The 19,737-nt window shown below is 43.6% G+C and overlaps 1 protein-coding gene across 1 annotated transcript in view; it reads left to right on the top strand.

Moving 5' to 3' along the window:
- Positions 1-19,737, top strand: part of LOC124552302 (homeotic protein Sex combs reduced-like) — a 337,334-nt gene that overhangs the window by 67,304 nt on the left and 250,293 nt on the right. The window contains exons 2-3 of the mRNA XM_047126577.1: positions 13,180-13,628; positions 13,803-14,385. Of these exons, the coding sequence (XP_046982533.1) occupies positions 13,344-13,628; positions 13,803-14,385 (868 nt within the window). The 5' untranslated portion in view covers positions 13,180-13,343. The remainder of the gene's footprint in view (positions 1-13,179; positions 13,629-13,802; positions 14,386-19,737) is intronic.

Here is a 19,737-nt window from a genome sequence, read left to right on the forward strand (position 1 = left end):
TTTGAGGCTGACTGCAGTACAATTTTACTACCGCCAACTTATATTTCGCGGAAAGACCACAAAGATGAGAGAGATTAGAGCTAAGACAGAGGCGTATAGGCAATCATTTTTCCCTCGTTCTGTTTGGGAGTGGAACAGGGAGAGAAGATGCTGGTTGTGGAACGAGGTACCCTCCGCCACGCACCGTATGGTGGATTGCCGAGTATGTATGTAGATGTAGATATGAAAAAAAATTATGTAACCTATTTACCATTTCAAAAGCAATCATCGTAACTGTTAATACATTCATTGTACAGTGAGACAAGATGGTCGATGCTTTCTTGGAAAAATGTTAGCAGTTGTCTGCGGAACCATGGTCGTATCCAGGGGTACACCTTTTCGCCCGAAGCAAATCGACTGCCACGTACGTCTTTCTTCAGGGCTCCAGAAATATGGAAATCGCATGGGGATAGACGGACTGTATAGAGGATGCCTAAGGGTTCCAAGTGAAACTCCTGCAGCGTTGTCGAAACAACCTACCAACAAAATTCTCGTCCATATGTTGCCAAAGTTGTTGAATCAACGCTGCCCGATCTCTCCCCATTGAGTCCAGAAGAAAGAAATTCGTGGCCGTCGATTTGCTTCGGACTGTGAGAGAGACACCTGGGTACAATGACAGGGAAAATGCGAAGGCAGCAACAAAGATTTTTCCATGAAGGGACTGAGCATTTTGTCTCAGAGTGGAATGAATGTATTAACAGATATGGAGATTATTTTGAAATAATTAACAGATTGCTTACTTTTTTCCATGTGTCTTGTCCTCATTTGACTGTCCCTTATAACGTGTGTAAGTGTACGAAAACACCCTTCACCTACGAATCATACAGTGAATCGCTGGAATCAGTCACAATTTTCCAGTGATTGAAAGTATATTTATATATTTATAAACGATTTTAGCGATCTTGGCAGTTGAGAATTTATTCAGTATCAGAAAACGTTAATTTAGGAGCAGGAAAAATAGATATTTAGTTGATATCTGCTGAAAGAATTTTTAATTATATTTCCATATCCGCGAATGATTTCACTAACAAATCACTTATGCTGCTAAATTATGGATATTATTCGTCGGTCTGAGACTGTTACCAAGTTGGATTAACGGAAGAGATAGGGAAGTATCGAAAAAATAAGTGTCAGCAACGTCATTGGTTTGTTAATTCAGAGGTAATGCATCGCAGCTAGTATCATCAAACTCCACCCTGAAACACCATGCGCTTGTCACTGTCCTTGATACAGAGTGGCCGGCCGCGGCGGACGAGCGGTTCTAGGCGCTTCAGTCCGGAACCGCGCGACTGCTACGGTCGCAGGTTCTAATCCTGCCTCGGGCATGGCTGTGTGTGACGTCCTTAGGTTGGATAGGTTTAAGTAGTTTTTAGTTCTAGGGGATGTTAAGCCCCACAGTGCTCGGAGCCATTTCAACCATTTGATACAGTGTGATACCATCAAAATTTGGAGAGTATATTTTCCAATAAGAATCTGGAAGCATACTACTTCCTTCAGCTAAAAAAATGGTTCAGATGGCTCTGAGCACTATGGGACTTAACATCTATGGTCATGAGTCCCCTAGAACTTAGAACTACTTAAACCTAACTAACCTAAGGACAGCACACAACACCCAGCCATCACGAGGCAGAGAAAATCCCTGACCCTGCCGGGAATCGAAACCGGGAACCCGGGCGTGGGAAGCGAGAACGCTACCGCACGACCACGAGCTGCGAGCCCTTCAGCTAAGATCTCGCCTAATGATCACGATGGAAAATAAATGGCGTGAGTACGTAGGGTAGCAAAAAATATTTCTTCCCGTGCACCATCCGTAAAAGAATGGTAACGAATGCTCCCTCCACCATACAGTTTGGCATTCTTAGGACATAAAGCGATATAGCGCCGCATTTTCCTACACAAACACCATTTCCAATAAAACAGCTTCCATTGCTGGCCCATCTGAGGACGTGGTATCAGCATTTTCTCGAAATACTAAGAAGATGCAACTCAGCCGGTTACTCTGAAGACGTCACATCACAGTCTAAGGGGGAAAAAGATAGAAATGAGAGTAATCCCTCGAAGTCTGAGAATGAGTGTCTGATCTATTGTACTAAAGTTTCCTGGATTTGCCTAACTATGACGTACATCAGCTGTTCGGCCATAATGCATGCGTAGCTTCTATATATAGCATTTTGTAAAAATTATCTTCCGATTCAAGCACCGTGTTTTGCATTTAATTTATTTTTCTCTGTGTGCCACTGTAGAGATTAAAAGAGGGCGGGATTCCTTCATCCTTGAGGAGTTAAGAGGCAATGCCTTCAAAGCAACTGTTAGATATTCGTTTCTTCTCTCGAATTCTCAACTGTCCTTGATGCTCAAAATAAAATGGCGCTTATGTTTGGTCTTAGCTAAATTTTGTCGACGACACTCTTCGGTTTCATTTGAAAATAATAAAATTCTACTCTCGTTTAGACTGAAGTGTTGCAGACGAGAAAGCTATAACGTCACCTGTGTTTGTAGAACAGCTGTAGTATCTGAAACCAGATAGCTCACTGTTTTGGTGCTTGTCGAGGGTCACGAGTACCATTATTGTTTTCAAATCAGCTTTTTGTTTGCACAATTTCCTTAGGTGTAGCTTCTTACAGCAAAAACAAATGTTACGCCCTTAGTTGCAGGTGCTCGTTATGCAGTTACTGAATGGTTCTCCGTGTAATACTCACTGAAGGAATGTTTTAATTACAATTCTTTTTAATTGTAGGCTACTGCAACTTTTGACTCAATTACACTTTTTTTGCTAGGTATTACTTTGAACATAAAGACTGTGCGACTACAACGTTTGGCTCAGTCACACTTTTTTTAACCAGGCCTTATTTGAGCGTACAGTTTGTGGCTAGTTTGCGTCCGCCTCCGTGATGTTGAAAGATTGCCAAGTGTAAAGAGGAATTGGTTGTACAAACCGTGCGTGGACAAGAACATAGTAACACAGAGTAGGCTGTGAGTACGTCGAGATAATGGCCTAGAGTGTGAGGTAGTGGGGAAGTACGCCGGCACGATAGCTCAGCGTGTTTGGTCAGAGGGTTAGCAGCTCCGTAATTAAAAAAAAAAAAAAAAAAAAAAGACTGAGTTAATCGAGAAACAACGAACTTAATCGGATGTCTTACGAAGTCGGCCCCGAGCAGATGCAACGAACAAAGCGAACAAAATGACATTTAAAAGCAAAAAAAAAAAGAAAAGGTGGTCAGCGTGACAGAATGTCAATTCTAAGGTCCCGCGATCGATTTCCGGCTGGGTCGAATATTTTTCTCCGCTCAGGGACTGGGTGTTGTGTTGTCCTAATCATCATCATCATCTCATCCCCATCGACGCGGAAGTCGCCGAAGTGGCGTCAAATCGAAAGACTTGCACCCGGCGATCGGTCTACCCGATGGGAGGCCCGGGTCACACGACATTTACATTTTTAGTGGGGAAACAGTCACTAGGACCACAGACTTCAAACGAGCTAACCAATAATGAAAAACCTTAGATGTAGCAAAAGTTATACACATCGACAAAAAGGGTACAGTGAACAGCTGATGTCACTAGAGGCAAAAGTTAGCGAGAATAGCTTCCATTTTCTCTTCTTCGCTGATCATTACAGGAAACTGAAAATGTAAATTTCTCTTTTAAAACATAAAAAATGATCATGATATGTGTTTTCTTATTATATAGGGTGATGAAGAATGGGCTCACAGTAAATGTGGGATAGGAACTATGAGAGCTATTGGGAATGTAAGGTCCGATCGATCGCGAACTGGAAACGGTGAAAATTCTACGAAGCTTTGCACAGATATGTTGGACAATACCTCTAGTGTGCCCGTCGATCGTGTCACGTCATACTATTCAGTTCTGAGTGCACAGTGAGCATGTAAAGATGCCTAGAAAGTAGTGTCTCCCGCCAGGTATGTGTGGCTGAGAGAGATTTCGCCTGATTTCGTGCAACCCGCACAACATAACTGTCATGCACTTCCTTCTTCTTGACATTTCTCGCCCGCACACTGCAGGGGCTATTAGGACGCTCTTAAAGTGTTTTCAGTGGGAAGTGTTTGATCACCCACCACACAGCCTGTACTTGTCTCCCTCTGCTCATATTAACAGCTGGTTATTAAGCCAAGATTTTGGCACAGACAACAAACTGCAGATCAGCATATAGAGAATTGGCAGAAAGGCGTCTGCCTGTGAAGAGGGTACGGCTAAGTTGGTACAACGCTACGAGAATCAGTTGAAGCAGGAGTACATACAGAAGTAACTGGAAGGTGTAGTTAACTCTTGCAAATAAAACCTTTTTGATTTTCACTGTTTTTTCCATTTAGTGACCGATCGGACCTTACTTAACGAACGGCCCTCGCATAATGGGACTGGGATTCATGCAAAGGGTTGTGTATGATAACGTGTGTGTGTGTTCGAATGGATGGAGTGATGGTGGCAGATTTTAGGTGGGCTTTGGTGGGTAGAGGTTATGAGTGATACCTTGTAGACATAAGTGATAGGACAGATAGAATGGACGAGTAGAATGTTGGTAAGGAATCGCTTCGATAAAAATGTTCGTTTTTGCCAAGTCATCGGACGAGGGAGGTACGATATCACGTTGACTATCCCCTGCTTCTTTCAGAAATAAGTGGCAATAATTGCTGGAAGAAATGCCCGTAACTTTTGCCTCCATGACTTTTCCTGACCGTTTTGACCGTCCTGTCTATTTAACTAACGGACTAAAATTACTCGGACTAATCACCGACCGTCAAGTAACATGGAAACGTCAGCTATTCGCTATTCAGCGGAATAACCACGAGAGACAAAAAACTATACTGGCTGGCGAAATATGGGGATTGCTCCCCACCAGCATCTCTGACACTTACAAAGCCTAGATCCCAGATTCGCATCATGTTACGCCAGCGTTACCTGGATATCCGTTCCATCAAGTTTTCATCACACACAGCTGCGCCTCCAAGTCTGTACCAGTTCACCCTACCCTCTCTTAATGTGCAAGAGCAAGCTGTGCGTCAAGCTACGTCATGACTTTCGTCAAGCGCATTGGTGTTCTGCTGTCGTAATTGATGCGTCAACACTTTCGCCATTCGGAAATTTGTGTGTGACGTCTCAGCATACTAGACGACACATGAAACGTCCCCTTAGAAAAGTTATACATGACTGTGCTTAGACTGACACACAATATTTTTTTGCGCAACGCAATCTGACTTTTAATAATCCCTACAAAAGAATGGCCCTGACTAACATTAACCTATACCTTTCACACAAATCACTTACCTCACAAAAATCTTCGTTACTCCAACTACTGCAATACAGCCACTACTGCCAGCTAAATAAAAGATTCAAACTACTGAAGGCACTAACTACTGATAGGCATAGTTAGCAAAAGAAAGATTTTGATAGAGAACAAACAACGTATTTACCTTAATAGTGTTCAAAAGTCATAATATATATATCAGTCCATGATATCCAATATCACAAATTTACTCTTTCTGATGGACACACGTCCAGATCGTCCGCTCTCAAAATTCCTCCATCTCCCCACATCCACCACTGCTGGCGGCTCACCTCCAACTGCGCAACGCTACGTGCTGTTAACAGCCAACTGCCCAACACTACAATAGCAAATTCCAACAATGCAAACCAGCCACAGACTGCACACAGCACAGCCAGTGATTTTCATACAGAGCGCTACGTGGCGTTACCAATATAAAAACCTAAACAGCGTACTTACAGACGTATTATTATTTCCGTTCTGAGTCTTCTCTCTTTTTATTCCAATCTGTCTTTCCTTACAGTTTTCACCCTCTACCGCTCCTTCCAATACCATGGTAGTTATTCCCTGATGTCTTAACAGATGCTGTGTCATCCCGGCCCTTCTTGTTGCCAGTGTTTCCTTCCTTTCCTTGCGGATTCTCCAGAGAACCACCTCATTCCTTACCTTATCAGTCCAATAATTTTCAACATTCTTCTGTAGCACCACATCTCGAAGGCTCTGATTTCCTACTGTTCCAGTTTTCTCACAGTCCACGTCTCAGCACCGTACACTGCTGTGCTCCAAACGCATTTTCTCAGAACTCTCTTCTTCAAATTAAAACCTATGACTGATACTCGTCTTGGCCAGGAATGCCCCTTTTGCCAATGCTAGTCTGCTTTTTATGTCCTCCTCCTGCCGTCCGTCGTGGTTTAATTTGCTGCCTAGGTAAGAAAATTCCTTAACTTAGTCTACTTTGTGATCCCTGTTCTGATGTTAATTTTCTCGCTGTTCTCATTTTTGCTGCGTCTCATTACTTTCGTCTTTCTTCGATCTACTATCAATCCATATGCTATACTCTTTAGACTGTCCATTCCATTCAACACATCGTCTAATTCTTCTGCACTTTCACTGGAGATACAAATGTCATCATCGAATCGTTCGTAGATATTCTCTCACCCTGAATTTTAGTCCCACTCCTAATACTTCCTTTTGTTTCTGTCTTTGATTCTTTGATGCACAGACTGAACAACAGGGGCGAAAGACCATATCCATGTCTAACTGTTTGTAATCAGAGCGCTTCGTACTTCGTCTTCCACTCTTATTCTTCTCTCCTGGTTGTTGTACATCTTCTGTATTACACCTCTTCCTCTATTATTTACATTGTTGAATGCTTTTTCTACGTCTTCTAATGCTATGAGCGTTTACTGATTTTTCCTCATTCTTGCTTCCATTATCAACTGCAACTTCAGAACTGCCTATCTGGTGCCTTTCCCAATTCTAAAGCCAAACTGATCGTCATCTAACACATTCTCAATTTTCTTTTCCGTTCTTCTTTATATTATTCTTGTCAGCAACTTGGATTCATGCTCTATTAAGCTGATTGTGCGATAATTCTCGCACTTATCTTCGAAATGTGTGGATGACGTTTTTCCAAAAGTGTGATGCTATATCGGATAGTCTCATACCTTCTACACACCAACGTGAATAATTGTGTTGTTGCCACTTTCCCTACGATTTGAGAAATTACACACCTACAAAGCTTAAATCCGCACCACCCTCTGTTACTGCAATGTAATCAAATTCTCATCACACGCAGCTCCACAACCGGCTTCGTATCAGTGCGCCCTACCCTACACGAATCTTTTACCAGCTCATCACTTACGCCTCCCTTATAATTTGGGAGGGCAAGCTGTGCGTGAAGTTACGTCATCTAGCGACTGTCATCGAGTGCACTGGCGTTCTGCTGTCGTGGTTGATGCATCAACAGTCCCATCATTCCGTAGTTTGTGTATGATGTCTCACTATGCTGGATGGCGTATTATTCTTCTTTATTCTGGGCATACTGGATGTAACCTGCAAGTGGTTTTGACTGACGTTGCCATGTTGCCGTAATTGTTTTTATTCCTCGGGCTTCTGGTACGTACTGACGTTCAGTCTGAAGATGGTCATCACACACCGAAATCAGTAATAAATTGATGCAGGAGAAGGTCGGGTAGTATCGTATACCTGTGATTTTTCATAATTATAATTTTCTGGAGGTTAAATACGAAGATTCTTCCCGCTAAATAATGTCATGATACATTACTTGGTGGAATAAACAGGATGTCATAAGAATATGCATTCTCTGACTATTTTTACCTTTTTTCCACCTTCACCTCTTGGTTGATTAGATTTTTGGAGCATTATATCGGACGTAAAACTGTAACATGTGAAAATCATTTTTGTTAGAAAATAGTTTCAGTTGCATCACTAAAATAGGCACAAGTTATACATCTTAGTTTCAGTGTATTTGCTGGAAGTCAGCATTGCTCACTCGATTTCCTGATTATCATTTCAAGAAGTCTTCTTTCGTGTTGTTTTCATTCAATTTATGTAGTGCCTTCCCTATTTTTGCCAGTTAAACGAAAGAAACCGCAAAAATAGAAAAAACACAATTAGTCAATGAGAGTAAATTGAAATATTTCACTAAGAGCTACTGCAAGGTCTGTGAATGAACTGTTAAAAAGTTCGTGTATTGAAGACCGAGCTCATTTGCACATAAAAAGTTACTTCGATATAGAAATCGCGGAATTCTTTCTTTTGTGTTCAAAAAATAAAATAAGTATCAAATTACAGCATATATTGAAATTCCTCTGCGTTTTCTTGATCTATACGCAATTGATAATAACAAAATACCCACGATACTTAAACATATTTCATCCCTTCTGAACAAAACTTGAAAATAAAGAGGAAAATTAGAAAAGATCAAACTTTTGTGAAACGATTTGTCTTAAAGTAAGAAATACAGTAGGTTTTGCTCACTCGATTACCTGATTATCATTTCAAGAAGTCTTCTTTCGTGTTATTTTCATCTAATTTATATAGTGCCTTCCCTGTTTTTGCGAGTTAAACGAAAGAAACCGCAATAATATAAGTTTTTTCCTGTACAAACCGGACGTACTGCGTGAGATTTACATACACAGGACGTCATAACATGTAAAACATGAAGTAATACAGTAGTAGTAAAATAGAAGTAAAATTGTACTTCGATAAGAAAGACGTGTTATTGGGACCTCGAGGAGAAGCAATGTTAACCGTGAGGATGCTGACATCAAAGGTACAGTTCATATGACAGACTTCGATGCACGAGTATCATGGAATCTTAGAAGGACCGACAAATTATCGGAGAAACTAATTTCTTTTATCTCAGTACAGTGTCCCGCTTCGTTAATTTCTGTGGCTCAAGGAATGGATAATTATCCTCACTCATCCTCAGTTAATTTCGGGGTCAGTATTCGTCCTCCAAAAGGAGTTATATTCCAAGAAATGTAAAGCTTCTCCCTCATCCAGTCTGTTGATGCGTTTTTTTTTTTTTTCAATCTTAGTGGTCCTTTTCTTCTCGTGTTGGTCACTGTAGTGGTATATAATGTAGTGGCCGCATAGAATGAAAGAACTCTTGATTTCCTCTTACGACTTGAATTTGTGGGCGTGTGTTCTTTGTGGAGCGTCTAATCGCATGTCCGGATATACCGAATCTTCCCCTATGATGACAGACAGACACTGCTGTTACAAAAGGTTAAATCAACATTTCCTGAATCCCCGTTTCCTTTTATTTTGACAATAGCGTAACTCACTTCACTTCACTTCATTTCATTTATTGCATATTTACACCTCCTAATACCACGGCTGTCATTTGACCCTAGAAGCTCATTTGAAATATGTATCTCCCTTATTTTTCAAAATAGTTATTTTCAAAATGCATGACATTCTCCCTCTCAGTCAATTGTTTCCAACGATATTTCTTCCATTTTTATATTTAAAACACGTTTAAACATATTCGTAGTTTTTGCACTGAGTACCACTGAGCTCAATATGATCCCAACTCAAATTATTTATTCGGTTCCTGAATGTAACATTCATTATCAAAATAGAACGATGAATGTTAAGTTATATGAAAAAACTGTAACAATGAAAATATTGTTTCCAAGTTACTTTTGTACCCATTTTAGTGGTTTCTTGCATATGCTGTTGTACTCTTCCTAGAACCACAGGTGTCAAAATGACCCCATAAACACACTGGAAAATTATCTCTCGCTTGTTTTCAAAGCTTTTTTTAAAAAAATCTCTCTCTCTCTCTCTCTCTCTCTCTCTCTCTCTCTCTCTCTCTCTCTCTCTCTCTCTCTCTCTCCTGAATCGCTTATATTTACAACACACAAAATTCATTCATAGATGTTTGCACTGAGTACTATAGGGGACAATATGACCCCAGTCTAAATTTCTTTTTGTTTCTTGAAGGTGACAACTATGGAAATAGAATCATTACTGTTACATTGAACAACTGTAATGTATGTTTTCATTTTAGTTAATTAAAATGCTGCCATTGTATCCGGCGAAAATTATTTGGGGTCCATATGATTCTAGTGTTACCCAGTGAGACAAAACAATCCTGGTAGTAGCTAGGTTACAGATCTGTTAGCTAATATTTTTAAAACACGTATTATCTCTTAGAGGTCAGATTTGCCCTCGTTAATGACCTAGAAGACCTCGTTTTATTGGTTCTGGGGCCTGGTGCCGTGTTGTCCATGTCCCCAACACACAAACCTTCTGGGTGTACTGTTACTTTGTTCTGCAGGTTTCTCTTTTATTCTTGAGACGAAGTGTGAAATGTAAGTCATGTCTACTGGAAATTTAAAACATGGATTATTTATTGCCCGTGAAGAGTGTTTAAAGACGAAAAGCCGATAAGAAGGATTAGAGTTGTAGATTCCCGCCACCAAAACCTAGCGAGGGGGAGGAGAGGAGGGAAGATTGCGGGGGGGGAGGGGGGGGGGGGTAGAAAGACATCGAGCCATGCTCTCAACGCTGGTTCGTGTTGTTAGGAAGCTACGTGTCTACTTCTAATGTACAGGCATCACGTGATCCTAGGTACAACAACCTCTCCTGGTTTATATACTAGTTGATTCGGTCAAGGAAGTGGTCATCTTTGTTGTTGTTTGGATCAGTTTCGCAATCTTCTCCTGAGATGTTCGCCGATTTTTTTTTATTTTTTTTTGCCTCCTGGGTCTTGTGTCGGGTGTATTCTCCTGTTCTTTCTTCTGTGGTGTAGATGCAGGAACTTGGTCGATTTTGAAGTACTATAGATGTCTTTCTTTGTTCGGTTGGCCAATAATCGCATTATATAAGACCTCGTACGTCTGCTATAGTCATCTGGTCTGTGCGATAAGTGTGCTGTGTATTACGACGTCCATACCCGCCAACTCTCCCCATTTAGGACCGAGACATCCGATTTCCCAATTTTTCTCCCGCCTCCGGATTATTCCACTACTTCTCCCGATTTTTTGCAAGTTACCGTCAAAACTAATTGTTTCGAAAACTGTCCATTTCAGTTTTTTTTCGAGTGGTCTGAGATCCTTCGCTCGTCAGTCGTTTTTGGTTGACATACTTACCGAAATATACAAATTTACAGTAATCAAACGTCTAAAGTCATGAGTCCCCTAGACTTAGAAACTACTTAAACGTAACTAACGTAATGACGTTACACACATCCAAGCCCGAGGCAAGGTTCGAACTTGCGACCACAGCAACAGCACGGTTCCGGACTGAGGCACCTAGAACCGCACGGGCACAGCGGCCGGCAGGAATTCTTCCCTGCATATGTTTTAGAATGTATAACCCAATTGCTTAGTATTGTGCACTATTTGGACTTGGTCTGTGTTTATGTCATTGGGATTGAGTGAAATCGCTTATAATACGATGTTTTTATAATCGGTATAAATCTCAAGAGCAGATAGTTCAATGTTATTTCTTTACCTAAATCCCTGAAAATTATTTTTGTGTAAGTGGTTATTTCAGGTATACCTTATTCATCATATTCGTAGTATTTTGATTCAGTGTATTGTGGCAAAAAAAAAAAAAAAAACTTTGTCCTTCAAGCAATATGCTGAAGAGCCGGCCACTGTGGCCGAGCGGTTCTAGGCGCTTCAGTCCGGAATCGCGCTGCTGCTACGGTCGCAGGTTCGAATCCTGACTCGGGCATGGATGTGTGTGATGTTCTTAGGTTAGTTAGGTTTAATTAGTTCTAAGTTTAGGGGACTGATGACCTCAGAGAGTACCATAGTACTTAGAGCCATTTGAACCAATATGCTGAAGAGTTTCCGAGAATTACAGAGGCTAGGAATGGTCCGTTGTTTGCCTTATGCACTCTTTATCGAAATGATATATGTATATCAGATGGTACAAAAAAACCGATGTTTAAAACGCTTGGAAACACAAAAGCTCCGAAATAATGTTAGGTGTGTGAATAATAAAAAACACATCCCAACGTAGTGCCGTTTACCTGAGTTACGCTGCACATAAGGGGTATGAAATCAACGTTTTGGGTGGCTTCGTAACGTCAAAAGAAAAGACTCAAGTCAGTTGTCTCAGAATATACTGAAAATGAGCCGCAGTTTCTGTTCATTCGTGCCTTCTGATTTTTAAAAATTTCTTCATTTTTGGTTTTTGATGGTCGACAAGTATGAATCTTACCTTTCACTTAGATGCATGCTATCAGCTGTCTTAGGATCTTTTTTTAAAAAAATACTTTATTGATACGACACAAGATATTAATACAATTGAAAACAAGTATTATGATACAAGTGATTCATGAATAACAACATTATATTATACACACTAACCCACCACCTTATTTAATTAGTGGGTCCTTTTATTATGCATAACAAAGCAGCTTATATTTTATTTATTTATTTAACCTGATCAGATTAGGGCCATCAGGCCCCCTCTTACATCGGACCAGTGTTCCACACATGCAGCATTTCACGCATCAGAGTTACATCATGACAATAGTTAAAATAAGAAAATTATATTACTCTAGTGACAATATGAATAAAGAGTAATGAATAAGAGGTAATGAAGTAAGTGCTGGCAGTATTTTTACAACAGGTGCTATACACACAAATTATAAGAGCAATAATAGTAACAGTAAAAAAAATGAAATAATAATGATAAACACGAGAAAAATTGGCAATAGTAATGAAGATTTGTGCAGATGTACATTAATATCTTGGTATGTAAAGTAGATGTTTACTAGTATAGCGAGTTTTGGGGAAGGGAGATTAAAGTAAGGGGAAAGAGGGAAGTAATGAGGTGAAGTGCATTCATGTACAGAAGAAGGCATTACTGTTGCTTAAGGAGATACGTCATTAACTGTTTTTTGAAGCCGGACACGTTTTTAAGTTCTCTTGCTATGAACAGGGTTAATCTAAATATTTGACTACACTGGATTATTCTAAGACTATCTACCCTGCAGCGTTACAGGTGTGCCAGATGATATACAAACCTACTATTAACGCCTGCTCAATCCCAGTGAGCGTGCCCCTGGCACTGGGATGGCCATCTACTTAGGAGTATACTGAAAATGAGCCGCGGTTTTTGAGCACTTATTTTTAATAATGAATTCCCTGATTTTTGGTTTCTCGAGGTTGGCGGGTATGGGCGTGCTCTGGGGAGCCCATCTCATTACATGTTCACTTTCACTGAGCTGATTGCTGCCGTGCATGCATCGGTTACGAGGCACGTCCGGTCAGGAAGTGGATTATATCGTAACTCATTAGCAAAATACTCCCGTTCCTCACCACACAATGGTCTCCTGACGGTGGCTGAGCACTTGCTGTGTGTTCCAGGGGCGTGATGGGCGCCCGATGAGCGACGCCGTAACTGGTGTGGAGACGGCGTGAGAGCAGCGGACAGCACCCAAGTCCAGCCACCTCTCCCCAGCGCGGGACCCTCGGCAGCCACCGCCTCGACCATTGATCCTCAACAGTGCAACCCGGCGTACGCCGCCGCCATGAGTTCCTACCAGTTCGTCAACTCGCTGGCGTCCTGCTACGCAGCGCCGCAGCAGCAGCAACAGCAGCAGCAGCCGCCTTCGCAGCAGCCGCCCCCGCAGGCGCCGGGCGGCGGGGGCGGGCGTCCCGGTCTGGCGTCCCCCGGGGGCGGCCAGGACTACTACGCCCCCAGCGCCGCCGCCGCCTACCCGCCGGCGTGCTACTCGCCCCAGCAACAACAACAACAGCAGCAACAGCAGCACCATTACGGACAGTACGGGGGCGGAGGGCCGGCCGCGCTGCAGAACGGCGGCGGGGGCGGCGCCGGGGGCAGTGCCGCCGCCGCCGCGGCTGCAGCGGCCGCCGCCGCTATGATCGACTACACGCAGCTGCACCCGTCGCACCAGCAGCGGCTGGCGCCGGCGCAGATGCACCACCAGCACCACGCGGCGCACCACCATCACCACCACCACCCGCAGCAGCACCACGCGTCGCCGCCGGGCGCCGTGACGCCGCCGCTGGTGGGCGTGGTGCCGCCCCCGGCGCTGCTCGCGTCCGCCGCCTCCCAGCAACAGCAGCAGCAGGGCACGCAGCAGGCGGCCAGCTGCAAGTACGCCGACACCGCCGCCGCCGCCGCCGCCGCCCCCGCGGCCTCCGGCGGCTCCGCCGGCGCCGGGGGCGGCGTCGCGTCGCCGCAGGACCTCAGCACGGGCTCCGGCCGCTGCAGCCCGCCGGGCGTCAAGGTCATCCCCTCGCCCGCGACTCCGGGCTCCGCCTCCGCGGCGGCTAGGGGCGGCGCCTCCCCGGGGGCGGCGTCCGCCTCCGGCGCGGGGGCGGCCGTCTCTCAGAGCTCCTCGTCGCCGGCGTCCAGCACGTCGTCCACCTCCAGCAACGCTAACGCCGCGGGAGGCGGGAGCGGCGCCGGGGGCGGCGGTGCGTCCGGCGCCGGGGGCGGCAAGCAGGGCTCTGGCGCCGGCAGCGCCTCCAGCGGGACCGCGGCGGCTGCCACAACTAATCCTCCGCAGATCTACCCCTGGATGAAGAGGGTGCACCTCGGGCAGAGTGAGTACCGCTCGTGTAATTCTTTAAATTTATTTACTATTCTCCAACAGAAAAAGGTTCCTAAATGTTCTGAAGATAACCACAGTAGTGGTTGAAACCGGTCACTTTGATAAATAAATCATGATCAAGACTGTTTTTAATAGTAAATATTTGTAAGACATTGATCACTGCCTCTCCCATAATGTATTCAATAGTAATTACTTTATATTTGTTTCATTAAATGGCCTTTGGCGTTAAACATTTAGCCAGGCTATTCAATATTGAAACGACTACAGCTGAAATGGAAGAAAATATTGCGTTAATAGTAAGGAACAGATGTTCACCAGAGCTGTAGATAATTCTCACTCATATCGCGTCTTTGTATCTTGAACATACGCTGCATCAACGACACGAAGAATCTCTCACCAGCATCTTTCTTATTAAACTCTGATGTTTCAGTGCAGCTCATGTATCATACCTTCGAAATTTTTCCACTTCATATGTGGCATACAGCAAACCAGTGCTTAACAGTATTGGTTAAAAACAGCCTTTGTTGCAATTTTAGTATTTTTATTTTTCAACGACGCGTTCCGCCTTATTTAGGCATCTTCAGGATATCTTTTCTAGATGGACGCGAGAGGCACCAAGATATGCATAACGCGTTCCCGTTCACAGGAGCGAGTAACGGAGTAAGATGGGGGCTCAGGTAGTCCATCTAGGAAAGATAACCTGAAGATGCCTAAATAAGGCGAAACGCGTCGTTGAAAAATAAAAAACTAAAATTGCAACTACGACTGTTTTTAACCAATACTATCATACCTTCTCACAGTGGATTCTGTTTGACGGGGTAGGAATTTACCAGATGTCCTGTTGAGTATGAGGGAACCTCTGTGCTGAAATTTCGTCCACTCATGCTCATGTAGATAATAGGGTAGCCATCCGTAATAACGGAGTATTTTGTGTAAACAGTTTCACACAGCTCAAAAGTCCGACAGTACTGAAGCATGACAGCTGCTAAGTTTTTCTGCTTGACTGATGTAGTACTGTCACCGTTGGAGGGTAGTACGGGACTCCAAGTCCCATCACCATACCTCCAACGTGCATTGCAGCGACGCAGCGTCACTGGCCTATGAATGAAATTACTGCCTCACCAACACGGTTAGACCGCCAACGACTAGTGATGCTCTAATGTAACATACTACGTATGAAAAAAAAAAAAACTCTGACCTGTGTTCAACTCAAGTCTAATGATTTTCGATAGTAGAAATACTTGATATTGGTCTAAGGCCGAAAAGTTGTGTGTGGAATAAAATCTCTTATTCAGTCCAATAGCGATTATATCTTTCAAATATATATGACGGTAGTATCTGTTCCCGAAAGAACAGTTACCGTTGATGACCATGCTGCTTTGCTATAATGAAATGGTAATTAAACGGACACCCTAGCTGCAAACAGGCGTTGATGAACTTCATTGGGGACATGTTGAAAATGTGTGCCCTGACTGGGCCTCTAACCCGGGATCTCCTGCTTACATGGCAGACGCTGTATCCATCTGAACCACCGAGGGCACAGAGGATAGTGCGCCTGCAGGGACTTATCCCTTGCACGCTCTCCGTGAGACCCACATTCCCAACATGTATACACCACTACATTCGTAGTGCGCCTAATAGATGTTTGCCCATCATACGGAGAGCGTGCAAGGGATAAGTCCCTGCAGGCACACTACCCTCTGTGCCCTCGGCGACTCAGATGGACAGAGCGTCTGGCGACTCAGATGGACAGAGCGTCTGGCGACTCAGATGGACAGAGCGTCTGCCACGTAAACAGGACATCCCGGGTTCGAGTCCCGGTCGGGGCACACATTATCAACATGTCCCCAATGAAGTTTAAAAACGCCTGTTTGCAGCTAGGGTGTCCATTTAATTATCATTTCATTTTTTCAAATATGTTTTGGATGGCTGGGACTCCACTCGAAAGTAAGTCTATAGAGATTTTCATTTACACAACAGAGATGAGATCTCTGCTCAAAGTTCGTGAGCAGTTAACCGCTTCCCGGCCGGGGTGACCGAGCGGTTCTAGGCGATTCAGTCTGGGACGGGGCGACCGCTACGGTTGCAGGTTCGAATCTTGCCTCGGGGATGGATGTGTGTGATGTCATTAGGTTAGTTGGGTTTAAGTAGTTCTAAGTTCTAGGGGACTGATGACCTCAGATGTTAAGTCCCATAGTGGGTTGGAGTTGGGTTGTTTGGGGGAGGAGACCAGAAGGCGAGGTCATCGGTCCCATCAGATTAGGGAAGGACGGGGAAGGAATTCGGCCGTGCCCTTTCAAAGGAACCATCCCGGCATTTGCCTGGAGCGATTTAGGGAAATCACGGAAAACCTAAATCAGGATGGCCGGACGCGGGATTGAACCGTCGTCCTCTCGAGTGCGAGTCCAGTGTGCTAGCCACTGCGCCACCTCGCTTGGTGGTCCCATAGTGCTCAGAACGATTTCAACCTTTTTTTTTTTAAGTCAACCGCATGACCATGACGCGTCTTGAAACTCGATAATATTTTATTAGCCTCACACAGCGTCTGCAGCGATTTGTTACCAATCGCGTAATCGTACAGTAACGGATTTCTTCGCGTGTCTGTGCGGTGTCGCCTTCGCAGATGATGGGTTCTCGCCTGTACCGTTCCCACGTGACACGCACCTCATTCTACGCCCTCAAGGTTGGCAGCACGGCGAAAGAAAGAATGGCGAAGGCCAACCGGAGCCTGTGCAACGCGCAGGAATCCACCGCCATTCTGCTGAATAATTAAACTGGCGCCAGTGGCGACGAATCCCCGTCGCCGGGCGGTCCTAGGTGCACCGCCGCGGCGCGGGCGGAACATGCACCGCATTTCAATCTCGGCGCCCGTTGAGAACGATGCACCGCTTTCCAGGAGTGTTCGCGGAATTCTCGGCAGTCTCCAGCCCAGCGCTGTTTTATTCAGCGGAAGATGCTGCAGACGGGGACAAAAGATCGAGAATTCACAGCCGCTGCAGTCTCCAGTTCTTCTCTAGAGACTGTATTCTGGGTGGGTTATCCCATGGCGCTGGTGAACGTATTCGTGCCTATCTACTGTTATCAGAAAACACAGATTTTGTGGCTTCGTTATATGGGCATTAAGTCGTGAGCTCAGGGCTATCGGCGTGTCTAAACTTTCGCCTTCTAATGCTTGCGACGTTCTTCGAGGCTTGCTTACATTGTATTCTTTTAGATAAGCTAAATCATTATGGTTTGAGGGGGGCAGTGCACAAATGGTTTAATTCATACTTAACTGGAAGAATGCAGAAAGTAGAAATAAGTGGTTCATGTAATGTTAAAACAACAGCTGATCCCTCAAACTGGGGGGCTATCAAGTACGGGGTCCCACAGGGACATTAATGACTAACCATTCCACATTGATGAAGATGCAAAGTTAGTTCTATTTGCGATGATACAAGTATAGTAATAACATCCAAAAACCAAGAACTAAGTGATGTAATTGTAAATGATGTTTTTCACAAAGTTATTAAGTGGTTCAGCCGGCCGTTGTGGCCGTGTGGTTCTAGGTGCTTCATTCTGGCACCGCGTGACCGCTACGGTCGCAGGTTGGAATCCTGCCTCGGGCAGTCCTTAGGTTAGTTAGGTTTAAGTAGTTCTAAGTTCTAGGGGACTGATGACCACAGATGTTAATTCCGATAGTGCTCAGAGCCATTTGAACCATTTTTTATTAAGTGGTTCTCAGCAAACGGACTCTTTTTAATTTTGATAAAACACAGTATATACAGTTCCGTACAGTAAATGGCACAACTCCAGTAATAAATATAGACTTTGAACAGAAGTCTGTGGCTAAGGTAGAATTTTCAAAATTTTTAGGTGTGTCCATTGATGAGAGGCGAAACTGGAAGCAACACATTGATCGTCTGCTGAAACGTCTGAGTTCAGCTACGTATGCTATTAGGGTTATTGCAAATTTTGGTAATAAGAATTTCAGTAAAATAGCTTACTATGCCTACTTTCATTCACTGCTTTCGTATGGCATCATATTCTGGGGTAATTCATCGTTGAGTAGAAAAGTATTCGTTGCTCAAAAACGTGTAATCAAAATAATTGCTGAAGCCCACCAACGGTCATCCTGCAGACATCTATTTAAGGATCTAGGGATCCTCACAGTAACCTCACAGTATATATATTCACTTATGAAATTTGTTGTTAATAATCCAACCCAGTTCAAAAGTAATAGCAGTGTGCATAGCTATAACACCAGGAGAAAGGATGATCTTCACTATGCAGGGTTAAATCTGACTTTGGCACAGAAAGGGGTAAATTATGCTGCCACAAAAGCCTTTGGTCACCTACCAAACAGCATCAAAAGCCTGACAGATAGGCAACAAACATTTAAAAATAAATTAAAAGAATTTCTAGATGACAACTCCTTCTACTCATTGTCTGAATTTTCGATTATAAATTAAGGGGAAAAAAAACTTAAATATTAGTGTCATGCAATATTTTGTGTAATGTAATATCTTGTTCAGACATCTTTTATTAGTCTGACACGTTCCACATCATTACGAAGTGTCGTATTCATGATCTACGGAACAAGTATTAATCTAATCTAATCTGTATGATTATTTAATCCGACAAACCTATTCGTTTCCTTGTGTCTCATCCGACTGGTTAGATGCTGTCCGTCACCACTTCCTACCCTGTGTCAACCTCTTCATCTCAGCGTACTGCTTGCACACGATCGAGTCTTCAGTTGATGCTACATATGGCTGTCGGATGATATTTTGTTTTCGTTGAAAGTGCCGGTGCACAGAAAAGAATAACTTTGTACTAATTTTACTGTTAATTTTTAAGGGATGCAGAGTGGAAAAATACTTTTTCGAGGCACAATCAGGCACTGGCGATGCATTTCAAGACGGAGTAGTTCAGTAATTGTCACCCTGTGAGGGTGAAATTTTTGAGAAGGTACACTTGGAACACAGCACTGTGTAGGTGTGTATCACGGAGTTTGGGAAAAAGACAATTGAAGCTTTGGAGATGTGGTGTTATACTGAAAATTAAATCGGCTGATAAGAAATAAGGACGTTCACTGCAGAATCGGAGAGGAGAGGAACAGTTGGAGAACACAGAGAAGCGAAAGTGGCAGGATCCTACGACACGTGTTAAAACATCAGAAAATAGCTTCCATGAGTCTAGAGAGAGCTGTAGATGGTAAAACAGGGGAAGATAGAGATTAGAAAATATCAGACGAACAGTTGAGGATAGATCTACATCTACGTTTATACTCCGCAAGCCACCCAACGGTGTTTGGCGAGGGTTGTTTTTTTTTTCTTTTTAAGCGCTGTCCAAGAAACCTTTT

Source organism: Schistocerca americana, chromosome 10 (genome assembly GCF_021461395.2).
Source record: "Schistocerca americana isolate TAMUIC-IGC-003095 chromosome 10, iqSchAmer2.1, whole genome shotgun sequence".
Classification (NCBI taxonomy): Eukaryota; Metazoa; Arthropoda; class Insecta; order Orthoptera; family Acrididae; genus Schistocerca; species Schistocerca americana.